General features: G+C 37.9%; 1 protein-coding gene across 1 annotated transcript in view; it reads right to left on the bottom strand.

The window, feature by feature from the left end:
- Window positions 1-1,150: 1,150 nt before the first annotated feature.
- The window catches only part of CYB5B (cytochrome b5 type B), a 41,097-nt gene continuing 27,250 nt past the window's right edge, over window positions 1,151-14,997 (bottom strand). Inside the window, exons 4-5 of the mRNA XM_003939972.3 lie at window positions 8,369-8,397; window positions 1,151-5,197 (exon numbers count right to left, since the gene is read on the bottom strand). Coding sequence (XP_003940021.1) covers window positions 5,107-5,197; window positions 8,369-8,397 — 120 coding nt within the window. The 3' untranslated portion in view covers window positions 1,151-5,106. The remainder of the gene's footprint in view (window positions 5,198-8,368; window positions 8,398-14,997) is intronic.

Below are 14,997 nucleotides of genomic sequence, written 5' to 3'. Positions count from 1 at the left end.
GCTCTCCTCTTAGCTCTGTGGTCAAGTCAGGCGGCACTCTGAGTCACCATAAAAATGTCCTTACAAGGTAGTCACTGTCTACATTGTAAGGACATTGTAAGCATCAGAAAGGTCTGTAAACCACATTGGATGGCACATACTAGGTATCTGAGAAACGAAAGCATTACAAGTGCATCCTCATGTTTCACCTGAAAAGCCACACTAAGTCTCTCTCACTGCTTCATCAAATGATTTTGTTTTAAAAATGCTGGTATTTATGTGATTAAGCTGAGTGGGCTTCGAAAATAAATAATCTAGTTTGCTAATTAGTGTTAGATATATGCTATCAATTACCAGCACTTTAACAGATTGTGTGGGTATTTCTTCCCTTAAATTTACGTAATTGGAATCACAATCTTCTACCTTAGGCTTTCATGAATCAACAAGGATTTGTCAAGCACCTACCAACTACTCAGCATCAGGGAGAGTACTGGGATAATACATTTTTATTAGTATCGAAGATTAAACATTAAACTCAAACGCTGGTAACAAGAATGGGGGTATCCTTTCCTGTCAGTAATCCTCAGTTCCTGTGATAGTGAAACAGCCAAGCCCTAATGAACGATCTCACAACAGAAATCCAATATCATGTTAGTAATGTTAGAAGGCTATCAGTATGTTTTAAAGGTAATTATAAAAATGGTTTACTTCCCTTGTTTTATTAACACAGTCACTAAACTTCAATCCCAGTGTTTAATTTTCCCCAACAGTTTAGCTATTTCCAAGAAAAACAATCATCTGAAGACTGGCACTGCAGATAACAAAACAGTATTGCCTGGTACTGGCTTCTCTTTCAGCAGGTAGTTTCAGTAAAAACAGAACCCCAAATCTGGCTACCCAGTTCCCACTTCACATCCATTAAAACACAGCCTTGCTTTTTGCATCTCACGGTTATCAAATGAGCGATTCACTTCACGAAAACAACAGCGAGAAGAATCCTGGAGAACCACGGAACTCTCTACCAGTTATGCTAAACACATCATTAGCACAGATGCAGGAGACTATTACGCTTTTCAAATCCTCCTCTTCCAGAACACCTGAGGATTACAAAGCCAACACTTCTACTTAAAAAACATTTTTTTAATTAAAAAAAAAAAAATGTAGTCAGGGCAAGAAAAGGAAAACAGTGTCTTTATTGTGTGTAGTTCTAACAAACATTCACTGTGTGTGCATTCCAGCAGAGACAAAGATCTTTGTTCAAAATATTCTGAAATAAAATAGGTAAACATACTCCATTATTGAATATACAAAAGGAATGTTAATGTTACTCGTTCATGGTCAAAGGTGAAGTTAAAAAAAAAAAAAAAGAAAGTTAAATAACTAAAGTCTTGGTTTGCTCAAATAGCAAATGTAGGATCCAAGCGTGGGCAAAGAGCAGCTACTGAAGCTCATGTGTAGGCTGCTGGATATAGGGTAGGTAACTTGACAAATGCCTCCCTGCTTCTTTGGAAACTTCTTCCTAGATCACCCCCACAAATTCCAAACCTGGCTCTTTCAGAGCACAACAGCCAAATGTGACTAAACTCCTCATTGCTTCTGTGATATCTGGCAATGGAATAAGATAGTGAAAAAAAAAAAATCAATTTCTTGTTGAGACAAGACATGTCTGAATCCATTTCTCTTGGGGTAGGAGGAGGTAATGAACATTAACGTTCTGCATCTCAATCTCCTCAAATGGAATTTAACCAGATAGGTATTGCTTGATATTTTAAGCAGGAGATACCATAAGTAATGATACTTCAGGCCTGTAAAGCATTTTTCATTGCCCCACATTGCAACTAAATGAGTCACAACATATGCATTTACGACAACTGCTAAAAGAACTTTACAGGCTCCTATGATAGGTTCCAAGGGATTTTTGTTTTTGCTTAAGCAGTCTTGAGGAGATCTAAACACAAAATAAACTTTGACCCCACCACTCTCTTATCTTTACAAATGCAGAAGTCATTTGGAAACCAAAACCAATTGCTGAATAGGCGCTAAGGAATTTTGGAAAATGGGTACCAACACCCTGGTTATTTTTGAGACGGAGTTTTGGAGCTTCACTCTTGTTGCCCAGGCTGGAGTGTATTGGCAGTCTCCACTCACTACAACCTCCACCTCCCGGGTTCAAGCGATTCCCCTGTCTTAGCCTCCCAAGTAGCTGGGATTACAGGCACCCACCACCATGCCTGATTAATTTTTGTATTTTTAGTAGAGACGGGGCTTTACCATGCTGGCCAGGCTGGTCTGGAACTCCTGATCTCAGGTGATCCACCCACCTTGGCCTCCCAAAGTGCTGGGATTACAAGCATGAGCCACCTCACCTGGCCACACCCCCTATTTTGGTGGCATGACACTTCCCTCACCTCCTCCGTGTCCAGCAGCCATGATGTGTATAGTATAGTTTACTGCAGCAGCAGCTAGTCTTCCTCAGGAATAAACAACCAAACCCCGAGACCAGCTTCAGGTCACACCGTCAGCCAATGGGGACTGGCTCCACTTCTCTCCAGAGGATTTTTCACCACCTACTCATGCCAAGACTGTTTCGAGAATTCAAATCTACTTCCTAAAATGAAGTCCTTTTGGATGGATTTGGCTAGTGTGCTATATTACTTTATTGTTTAGAAAAACCTCTGCAAACTCTCACACAAGGTTTACCTTTCACCTGGCTGTTTTTGTAGGCAACAGAATAATAGTAAATGGACCCAAAAGTGGTTTTCCTAATACAAAGTGACATCATATCAGCAGTAGTTGAGAAACCCTGGGCACTGGAGGGATTTCATGGGTGGGAGAGACAAAAGTCTAATTATCTTTTCCCTCTCAGTAAAACAACAAGTCCAGATGTAAACAGGAAAAGAAAACCAACGTGAAGTAGAAAAACATCTTTTGCATTGGCATTTACCTTAAAAATAACAAAAACACTAATTTTACTTAAGATGATAGTTCTTTAACATTTCTTATAAGCCAGATGTTTTTCATTCAATTTTTGGACATCGCCAGCACACTTTTACAACTGATTCAAGTTATCCTCAGGCTCGGTTTTAGCTTGAATGTTCCCTTTCAAGCTCCTCAATACTCCTTTGTTCTTTACTTTTACCCAATGTACTCCAAAAGTCACACAATTTATTTATTACAATCATATACCAATCCTTCCTTGCCTTTATATAGAGAAGCATCAAATCATACCACTTTTGTTAAATAATAACCAAAGGTTTTTTCTAATATTGTTTTAAAAGTAGCATCTTATAATACATACAAACATTTTTCTAAAGATAAAAGTTTTACTAAACCTATATCCCTGATAACAAAAGTCAGCCAAAAATCTCCTAAAATTACTCCAAAATATATCCAAGTGTGCAAGTACAAGGTCAATATTATTTTGATGAATTCTGTATTCATTCAACTGCTAAATCACAGGATACAAGACCTGGGTTGAACTTTTTCTTAAACAGTTTGCATGGGCAGACACTGGTTTGCTGGGCAACTTCCTGTCTCGTCAAGTCCTTGGCAAGCTTGGAGGGAGGAGATGCTCAGCAGCCTCTATAGTCCTTCTTGAACCAAGCTGCTCCCTGCTGGATATGACAATGGCTCAGAAGCAGATTGGCAATTCTCAAAGGACAGGGAGAAAAATCACCACAGTCACTGGCAGAAAAAAGCCAGTGTACTATTTCCTCAGGTACTTCCATAGGGGAAAAATAAAGTCTAATACGCCAGAGAAATCATCACTGAACCATTAAGACACAGTAACATAATTCTAGTAACCTACTTCTCAATGAACACACATCCGAGAAAAAAACCTGCCAGTATTTTATTCTCATGGAAAAACTGAACAAACCCACAAGTTGGAGTCATTGAGGTAAAAAACAGATGAAATGGAAAACAGTCTCTTGTCAGGAACCCTCACTTTCAAATACCATTTTATATGGAAGTTATTTTACTTGCAGGGGCAAACAGAAGGCCAAGTTGGAGACTTTCATCTTTGGAAAATGAAGAATCAAAAATTTGCTAATCAATAAACCAAAAAGCAGGGAAAATCCCTGGTAAAGCTCTATAGACATAATTATACATTTATGTTTTACCAATAAAAGATAGTTAAGGGAGAAAAAACAGATGGCTAGAAACCGGTGCCAAACCAAAGTGAAAGCTTTGGTGCTTTCCCCGAACGCCTATCCTGAAGTGGTGCTTTTCAGTATTTTTCTAAAGAAAGCTTACTCTGAATTGACCAGGGTTCTATCAGCCCAATCCATCCCTCCCTTTCTACCCCCAAGACATAAAAGGGCAACGTAGTTTTTTGTCCAGCACCACTTGGAAAGGGGCTGGGCTCAGGGGGTGGGGAGAGCTACCTGGGCCCTAGCTTGAAAGGGAGGAGATGACCATATCATTCTTTGTAGTTTTATCACACACATAAAAGGAACAAAAATCATTTGGCAGTTTTAAGTTTAATAAGTACATACCTTTACTTCAGGAATTAAACCCCTTATGATAAATAACAAAATTAAATCAGATTTAAAAAAAAATACAGATGAAGGTCTCGCTATGTTGCCTAGGCTGGTCTCAAACTCCTGGCCTCAAGCGATCTTCCCACCTTGGCCTCCCAAAGTGCTAGGATTACAGGAATGCCCGCACCTAGCCCTAAATCAGAATTTAAAAAAAAAAAAATTTACTTAAAAATGGAAAAAGAAAGGCTTCAATACTGGAGTGCCGCCCTGTTAAGAATGTATAATGTGCGATCAAAGTATTGGAAAGCAGGCATTTTTACCAAAGAGTAATGTCACTGTAACATATGAACTATAATTATGAACAGAAGGTTCTGAAATATAAGGGTACTCATGGAAACCAGTGAAGAGAAGAAAGACTGGCAAACGTTTGACACAGAACAGTGAGCAGGTACTCTGGGAGTAAGGCTCTGAGAAATGGAGGACACTGGGCCCAGATCTGCAGTGGATGTCTGGCCAACCGTCTTGGCTCCAAGGGGGAAGAATGCAACTGGCAGGATTCAAGGAGAGGGCACTTCTGCAGCCCCCAAACAAGTCTCTAGTTTTCACTCCAATGTGGATGTGCTTTCCAGGCTTCAGCAAGGCCTCCTCAGGAGGATTTGCTTTCCGATGTGTAGTAGCGGTACAGGAAACCTAAGAGAACAGCACCTACGATGGGTAAAATCCAATATGCCCAGCAACTAGGAGTAGGGGGAAAAAGCAATAAAGTTGTTAATATTTCAAGCCAAATGTTCACTATCTTTCAGCTTTCACATGTTTTTATATGGGCAAGAAATTTTAATTTGGGAAGTTTAACGGTTTTTATCACAAAGTAGTTGGGGAAAAAATATTTGGATAGGAGTGACAATTTTAAAAAGTAATTTTATAAAAGGTTAAAAACAGAACCAACAGTATGTCATCAAATAAGATATATACATGCCTTTATATGTGTTTCCACAAAGTCATATAGTAGTTATTTCTGATTATGGTTAGGGATTGTGGATAGTCTCACATATTCTTCTTTGTGCTTTTGCTTTACACATATTCTACAATTAACATTTTTAAACAGGAAAAAAACGCCATTATGTGTTATTTCATATACATATAAAAATATGTATCTATCCCAATATAAATTGGAAGCAATAATATCTAATATAACTACCAGAAATATCCTATCTGCTTCATATGTATTTTAAAGATTTAATCCTTACAACAGCCTGTGAAATAGGGTTAGCATTCTCATTTCATACAAGGGAAAACAGAAGCTTTGCAGCCCAAAGCACAAAGCTAGTAAGGGAATCAGGCAGTCTGATTCCAAACCCTTCCTCTTAATCTCTAGTTAAGTTTGGACACTAATAAGGACACACATACACACAAAGCATATACAGTTCTATTAGGGTGAGGCAAATGGCAGCTTAAAAAGTACTGCAAGAGACTTTCCTTAGGAGCTTCAGAACAGTACTCATTCTCCTTAACATAATAATTATTTAATAGAACTTATTAGCACACTAGTTTTAAAGTTTAATTCTTCCATGATCCAAATGACCTGGCTGCTCTTCTACTTAAGACAGATGAGTCTTTGTATTAAAAGGTTTTGAAGTCAATAAAACGAGCTGAAGTTCATAAGAAAAATGATTCTCTTTGCCTAAACATGCCTAGCACTCTGTATGCTTACATATGTCAGAAAGCTACTGTTTAGAATGTCAGCCAGGTAGCTTTGTTGAAAAAATGAAGCAAGATGGCATGTATAACAGAAATATGCACATGGGAACTCTGAAGTAAACTCCTGTTAAGAGTAATGAACTGAGATTCCTTGAAGGGCAATCACAAAAGACTAAAGAATCCAAAAGTAGGATCCTTGAGAAAACACTGAAGAAGGGAATTTTTTTAGTATAGAAGATTGAGAATGGTTGACCACCAATCTTCACATAATCTTTCCTAATACTAAACTGCCACTGAGGAGAGAATCAGAGGAAACACATTTATGCTGCATCAAAAGAGATTCAGGTTCAACAATAACTTCCTGTCATAAGACAGATTTTTCTTCTTGGAGAGTCATCTAGACTACGACGTATTTGTGATTCATTTATTTTTATTGTTTTGTAGTATTCCATTGTATGAATAAACTACAATTTATTAGGGTTGTTTCCGATGTGTGAATATCTCAAATAATGCTGCTATGAACATTCTTGTACCTATTTCTGGGTGTACTTGCGCACACATTTCTATCAAGTATATCATTAGAAATGCAATTGCTGGGTCAAAAATTAATTCATTCTATCAAATTTACCAGATAATGACAACCTGTTTTCCAAAGTGATTATATTCATTCACATTACCCTAGGAGTGCTTAAGAGTCGGGGGATAAACTTTCCAACCAATTCTTATTTGCACAATTTTTAATTTTTTGTTTGTTTGTTTGTTTGTTTGTTTGTGATGGAGTCTCACTCTGTTGCCCAGGCTGGAGTGCAATGGCATGATCTCACCTCACTGCAACCTCCGCCTCTCAGGTAAATGTGATTCTCCTGCCTCAGCCTCCAGAGTAGCTGGGATTACACGCACATGCCACCATACCCGGCTACTTTTTTTGTGTGTTTTTAGTAGAGAGGGGTTTCACCATATTGGTCAAGCTGGTCTCAGACTCCTGACCTCATGATCCACCTGCCTTGGCCTCCCAAAGAGCTGGGATTACAGGCGTGAGTCACTGAACCCAGCCAGAATTTTTACCAATCTGGTTAGGTATGAAATATACCTATGATTTTAATTCACATATCACTAATGTTGAATGAGATTAAACCTTATTTCCATATGCTTACATTTATATTTCCTATTCTGTAAAGTACTTAAATCTTTTTCTCATATTCCACTGAAGTTTTAAAAAACTGATTTGTAGGAATTCTTTATATATTCTGCCTAATCATTCTTAATCAGTTTTATGTTTAGTATAAACTCTAAGCTTTATAGCATAAGCATAAGTTTTATGTTTAAAGTCTGTAAGTCTGTGGCTTGTATTTTCAAAATTTTTATGCAGTATTTAGCTGATCCTAAGCCCTAAATATTAAGGAAACTAAATTTACTAATTGTTTGTACTTTTTTATACTGCATCCATTACATTAAATAAAAGATCTGATATTTTATGGGAGAAAAAGACGTATTTTCTCTGTTTCTCTGAAATACTTTGAGATGTCCAAACATAAAATGGCTAGCTCTATGTATCTCCACAAAGACACTGTACAAGCCAAGGATTCCAGTCATTTTAGAGAGAGGTTCTTAAGGGAAGGCAGTTTATAACTTTCAGAGCTAATACTAATGAATTACTAATATTAATGCCAAGAAATATAAGTAAACCTGAGAAAACCCAAATTCCTAAATATGACTGTAATATTTTTTTCTCCTGTAAAATGTAACAATTGCACCGACCTTACAGAATGGTTGTGACAAGTAAATGAGATTAAGTTTTAAGTAGAATCATGTAGCTGGGTTGAACTGCAGGGACTGAAGACTGACCCAATAGCAGCTACCTGTCCATGCATACTGGCCTCTTAACTGAGTATGATTCCAATTTATGTCACAATAAGATTAAAAAATTATTCAAGGCATGAACCTTTTAGATTATTCAAAATGGCTGAAATTGTAAAAATTAATTTTGCTAATGTCAAGGAACAACTGAATTTGCAATGATTTGAGCCAAAAAAGAGTTGTCAAACTGCACTCATAGTTATGTTACATACATATACTTATGGAAGAGTCTCTTGCCAGACATTATGTTGAACATAAGGAAATCTGTTCCCTGTTAGTATAGCGGTTAAAAAAAAAAAGGATAAAAAAAAAAACGAAAAAGAAAGAAGGAAATCTGTTAAGGAGATACTAACCTTTTGCATGTATCATTTTTTGAAGGGTCCTGAAAACCACATATATTAAAAAAAAAAAAAGAAAAAAAAAGAAAGAAAGAAGATTAACATAGCACATATACATTTTCTTGAATAGCTACATGAGCCCTGTAACTGATACCAGAACTTCATCTTTCATGCATTTTGGTGTTTATAAATACATAAGCAATGGATGGACTGGGAATTTTATTTCTGATAACATACTGGCACTTCACTAGGTTCCTTCCTAGTGAAGAATCACTAATGAAAGCATAGAAATGACCTAAACTTTTTTAGATGTTAATAAATATTAATGATACAAACTATATTGAAATGGACTACTTTGCAATCACAATGACGTTCCTTGTTGAGCTGGGTTTGCCATTGGCAGTAGCTAACATCACACTTTCTAAAAACATTTTTTTAAAGCTCATGAAGCCTTCTAACATAATAGCTCAACTGTGAAATTCTCTAGATCATACAGATGATAGCTTTGTAGATCACAAAACGAAACTGGTTAATTCTTTGAAATCACAATAACTATGACAAGAGACCTTAGAATTGATTTTACAATGAAAGGAGAAAAAAATGGAGTCAAGGGAAAGAAAACAACAAAATAACCTTAAAAAACATATCTTGGCAATAAAAAGTACTGAAGTACTGATATACTTCAAAGCATTATGCTAAATGAAAGAAAGCAGACACAAAAGACTACATATTATATAAATCTGCTTATACAAAATGTTCAGAAAAGGACAATCAATAGAGGTAGAAGTAGATTAGTAGTTGCCTAGGGCTGGCATGAGGAGGACGAGTTGCGGGGAAATGGAAAACAACTGCTAATGGGTATGGGGTTTCTTCTTGAAGTGAGGAAATTGTTCTAGAACAGACTGCACAGCTCTGTAAATACACCAAAAAGCACTGACTTATACATTTAAATAGCTAAACTGTATGGTATGTGAATTGTATTGCAATAAAGCTGTTATTAAAATTTTTTTGCTCAATTCAAGTAAGTATCAAATGAGTTACTGATTCCATTAATCAGCTATACAGTATAAAAGGGCTGCTAACTTACTGCCAGAGGACAATAACCCTTTAGGATAGGTTGCTGCTGCCCAAAATACGATCTTTGCAAAATGAAGAAGTATATCAGGGTATGAACAATGAATATTAGCTCTGCTTAACCACTGTTTTCAATAATTAATCTCCAAGAATTTCCAGAAACCAATCAATTGGCCCCAATATACTTTGGAGCAGTCCATGAAATGAGTTTTAATTTCATATATCCAAAACACTGTCATGCAAATGAATACATATCCCAAACCTGAAAGAAATTAGCCCATAGGCAAGAAAAATGTCAAATGAAAGGTTTAAAAGAAACCATATTAACATATAATATACTTCTTCAAGACTTTAATGATTATCATTATCTGGGACATTTTAGCTAGTCTAGTAAGGATCTGATTAATTAAAATGGGTTACAAGTCAATCTTTGGAAAATACAACAAATGTTACTATATACCTTACAGATTCAGAAGGTGGCAGTGGTAGCCATAGTAGAGTGTTAATTTATCAAATTAATTTATAATGTTGCCTTTTTAAATAAATATTCCACCACAGTAGCCAAGAAATAATTGAATTCCATCAAGAAAATGTTCGTGGTCTTTAATGCTTTAACTATCTAAATACCAATGATTTATAGACAAAAAAATGTAGTTACTATTTTTAAAAGGGATAATTTGAAAGGCTTATATGAGAGGAACACAGCATAATATATGTATTATGATGTTTAATCTATAATTCGAGTAAAAGTCATATACTTCATATAAATGGATTGTCTAGATTTCAAAGCTTTTAGCGCCTATTACAATCAAAAGCCCTGATGCCTCCTAAGTAGGGTAAGCCTTTGAATAAGGTAATAAGCAACTGAAGAAGAGAGAGAACAGAGACAGCCAAAACTGTACTATGCTGAAATGTAAAAATTTCTAAACAATAAATAATTTAAAACGTATGATATTCTTTGAACTAAGTACTGCAAAGTGTACCTGTTTTAAGATCAATCCATCCCTAGGGACAACAAAAAAAGACCAACTTGTCTAACCCACTAAAAGAAAGAGAAGAGAAAGAAGCATACACTCCCTTTAGGATACTGACAGCCAAGTAGAGACAAACCATAGTGACTCCCACTTTTAATCAAATACGTAATCATCAAAGAGATGTTGAAGGCACAGCTCTTAGCAGCCAAGACTCTCAGCCAAATGTGGAAGTAAGCCAATCAATTATTTTTAAGCTGAAATGAAAAAAGTTCTATTAACATATAACCTCCCTTCCCCTAAGCACAGTTTCCCAATCCTCATTTCCACAGCTAAGCAGTAGGCTAAATCTAATGGATGCTTAAGTGAAATTCCTACAGTTCATAGCTGACTTTAATTTATCCCTTCAGGTGCTGAGGCATTATCTGGCTGGTTATATCCATGCCCAGATTTTAATGCTCTCAACCTTTGGCATGGAAAGTAATAATTGCAATACTATGATTTTAGTTACAAGAGAGTAGATCAAATCCAAACTTCCTCCAGCATAAACCCTACCAAGAAAGTAATATACATGCCTCTTTTTCTTCAAAAAGCTTAGGATACGCTGGCAATTAACAAAATTGCTGTAAGTTTTGGTATTATAGGTTCTAAAAAAAAATTGTTAAGTCTACTCAGACCTTAGTTCAAAACTCATGGAAATTAACTATTTAAATAAAATTGTTCCTAAAGGCTTTAATTCCCCACTAAAATAAATAAGTAGGGGCTGGCTGCTTTGGTTCATACCTGCAATCCCAACACTTTCGGGAAGATGAGGGAGGAGGACAGAAGGAATGCTTGAGCCTAGGAGTTCAAGGCTATAGTGAGCTATGATTATGCCACTGTACTCCAGCCTAGGCAACAGAGCAAGACCCTGTTTCAAAAATAAATACATATATTTATATACATATAAACACTAGAGGTGGACTTTGTGGAAAAAGGAAATATTTCATAAAACCTGAATCTAATTTTTATAAAACTGCTCATAACTAAAATTATATCTAAATATCTTCAAGCCCAATGTTATAAATTAGTTTCCTCATTTGTAAAATGAAAGGCTCAGATCAGAGAAATGTGAATTATAAAGTCGTATTCAATTATCTCAACACAGTGTTCTGAGCCAAGGACATTGTGGTGAAACCTACAGGAAGGAGCACCCTTCTAAACGGTAGAGAGAAGAAAACACCATTCTGTCATGTCCAGGAAGGTTGAAGAAGCACTACCACAGGTAGATTTTTCTCTCTTCCACCAGAGTGTTTTCCCAGATACTCATCCAAGAGGCAATGCACCATAAGCACTAACCCAATTTGATAAGATTAAGAGAATGACAAAGAAACGTCACAACATGCAACCACATGGAAAGGATATTGGGGTCAAGGGGGATGGATTTCATTATGAACTTTGTTTATGAGAAAACAGCACATATTTAAGGAATGGAGAGTACTTTGTCCTCAGGACATAAACGTAGGAAAGAATGAACCAGCATCATGGTTATCATGCATTAAGACAGACTAGGCATTATACCTTCCGCCTATATAGCTTACATTTAGGCTTTCAAAAGCCAAGGGTTGGGTGCAGTTGCTCATGTCTGTAATCCCAACACTTTGGGAGGCTGAGGCGGGCAGATCACCTGAGATTGGGAGTTTGAGACCAGCCTGACCAACATAGAGAAACCCCATCTCTGCTAAAAATACAAAATTAGCTGGACATGGTGGTGCATGCCTGTAATCCCAGCTACTCGGAAGGCTGAGGCAGGAGAATCGCTTGAATCTGGGAGGCAGAGGTTGTAGTGAGCTGAAATCGTGCCACTGCACTCCAGCCTGGGACAACAAGCGCAAAACTCCATCTCCAAAAAAAAAAAGAAACAGCTTAAAGGGCAAATATAAGGTATATAAAGACCTTAAGTTTTAATTCCTACATTGTTATTCCATAAGGATTCTAAGCATTTAAAATTGGAAAAAGCAGATTTTAAGCTACAGGACACCTTCGGCAAATTTAATAGGCATTTAGGTGGTCTGGTAGAGATTGTGAAGCTTTGAATTTGAATTTACAACATTTTGGTATCTCTGTGGCAAGTAACTTAGGAAAAACAAGTTGGGAACTTCTGGCTTGAAATAATAAATTGGAAAGGACTGTTCCCCCATAATACCATGGACCTTATAACATGAACCATACTATATAAATTTTAATATTAGCGGCAAGTAACTTAGGAAAAACAAGTTGGGAACTTCTGGCTTGAAATAATAACTTGGAAAGGACTGTTCCCCCATAATACTATGAACCTTATAACATGAACCATACTATAATGAATTTTATTTTATTTTATTTTATTTTTTTTTTTTTTTTTTGAGACGGAGTTTCGCTCTTGTTACCCAGGCTGCAGTGCAATGGCACGATCTCGGCTCACCGCAACCTCCGCCTCCTGGGTTCAGGCAATTCTCCTGCCTCAGACTCCTGAGTAGCTGGGATTATAGGCACGCGCCACCATGCCCAGCTAATTTTTTGTATTTTAGTAGAGACGGAGTTTCACCATGTTGACCAGGATGGTCTCGATCTCTTGACCTCGTGATCCACCCGCCTCAGCCTCCCAAAGTGCTGGGATTACAGGCTTGAGCCACCGCGCCCGGCCCTATAATGAATTTTAAATTCATTTTACCACCTAAAATGTTTGCATATTGAAGGTGTATGATTTCAGCATTTTTTAGTCCCAACTATGACAGTCATGTGGTATGGATCTTGAGGACAGCCTTCTCATGAAGCTCTGACGTACTAAGATGGTCAACAAGAACCAATTCTTTCTGAATGTGAGTATAGAACAATTACTGCCTTGCAAAGCATGTACCCCTAGAGTCAAACTGTTATATAAAAAAAAATTTCCCTGTAGACAGGGCAAAATTCAAAGATTAAAAACAGCCCCTAAAACAAATTGCTATACAACTCTCTTAAGAACTCAATGTGATAAAATATATAACACCTCACTCGAGAAAAAAAATTAACACACTCACAGATGATCTCTATCGGGATCTAAGAAGTGAAAAATTTGTTATAACATTGGAGGGCTGATTTGAAAAGACTGTTTCCTTGCCCTTCTGATCCCTTATTTTGCAAAACTATACATCATTTCTAAGGAGAGCTTTACCAATAGAAGACATTAGTCCTTGAGAACCCTCAGCAAAGGGCATTTTGTTTTTCAAGAGTAATTTTGTCATTCTATGCTTTCTTTCAAAAGATGATGTTACAAAATGTAAGTGTTATACAAAAACAGGAAACAGGCAGGGCGCGTAATCTCAGCACCTTGGGAAGCTAAGGCAGGCAGGCAGACTACCTGAGGTCAGCAGTTTGAGACCAGCCTGGCCAACATGGTGAAACCTCATCTCTACTGAAAATACAAAAATTAGCTAGGTGTGGTGGTGGGCGCCTGTAATCCCAACTACTCAGGAGGCTGAGACAGGAGAATCTCTTGAACCCAGGAGGCGGAAGTTGTAGACCCGATATCATACCACTGCACTCCAACCTGGGTGACAGAGCAACACTCCATCCCCTACCAAAAAGAAACAAACAAGAAAACCACAGGATATCAGGAAATAACCAGACAAATTTCTTTGGTAAACAGAAATCGCCGCTTGTCTAAAGGGCATCAGCATCCCATTCTAAACTTTAATAAGTTAGGTTGTAGGTATGGTAGGGATATTAAATAATTCTTAAAAGTAAAAACATAGGCCAGGCGCGGTGGCTCAAGCTTGTAATCCCAGCACTTTGGGAGGCCGAGGCGGGTGGATCACGAGATCAAGACCATCCTGGTCAACATGGTGAAACCCCGTCTCTACTAAAAATACAAAAAATTAGCTGGGCATGGTGGCATGTGCCTGTAATCCCAGTTACTCAGGAGGCTGAGGCAGGAGAATTGCCTGAACCCGGGAGGCGGAGGTTGCAGTGAGCTGAGACCGTGCCATTGCACTCCAGCCTGGGTAACAAGAGCGAAACTCCATCTCAAAAAAAAAAAAGTAAAAACATTTTTTGTTTTGGTGAGACGGAGTCTTGCACTGTCACCCCAGCTGGAGTGCAGTGGCTCACTGTAACCTCCACCTCCTGGGTTCAAGCAATTCTCCTGCCTCAGCCTCCCAAATAGCTGGGATTACAGGTGTCTGCCACCACACCCAGCTCATTGTTTTATATTTTTAATAAAGAAGGGGTTTCAGGGCCGGGCACGGTGGCTCAAGCGTGTAATCCCAACACTTTGGGAGGCCGAGGCGGGTGGATCACGAGATCAAGAGATCGAGACCATACCAGTCCACATGGTAAACTAAAAATACAAAAAATTAGCTGGGCATGGTTGTGCATGCCTGTAATCCCAGCTACGCAGGAGGCTGAGGCAGGAGAATTGCCTGAACCCAGGAGGTGGAGGTTGCGGTGAGCCAAGATCGCGCCATTGCACTCCAGCCTGGGTAACAAGAGCGAAACTCCGTCTCAAAAAAAAAAAGAAGGGGTTTCACTATGTTGGTCAGGCTGATCTCAAACTCCTAACCTTGGATCCACCCAACTCAGCCTCCAAAGTGCTAGGAT

The sequence above is a fragment of the Saimiri boliviensis genome, chromosome 1, assembly GCF_048565385.1.
Source record: "Saimiri boliviensis isolate mSaiBol1 chromosome 1, mSaiBol1.pri, whole genome shotgun sequence".
Classification (NCBI taxonomy): Eukaryota; Metazoa; Chordata; class Mammalia; order Primates; family Cebidae; genus Saimiri; species Saimiri boliviensis.
Note: the sequence above shows the minus strand (reverse complement) of the source record. Positions and strands in the feature narration are given on the sequence as shown.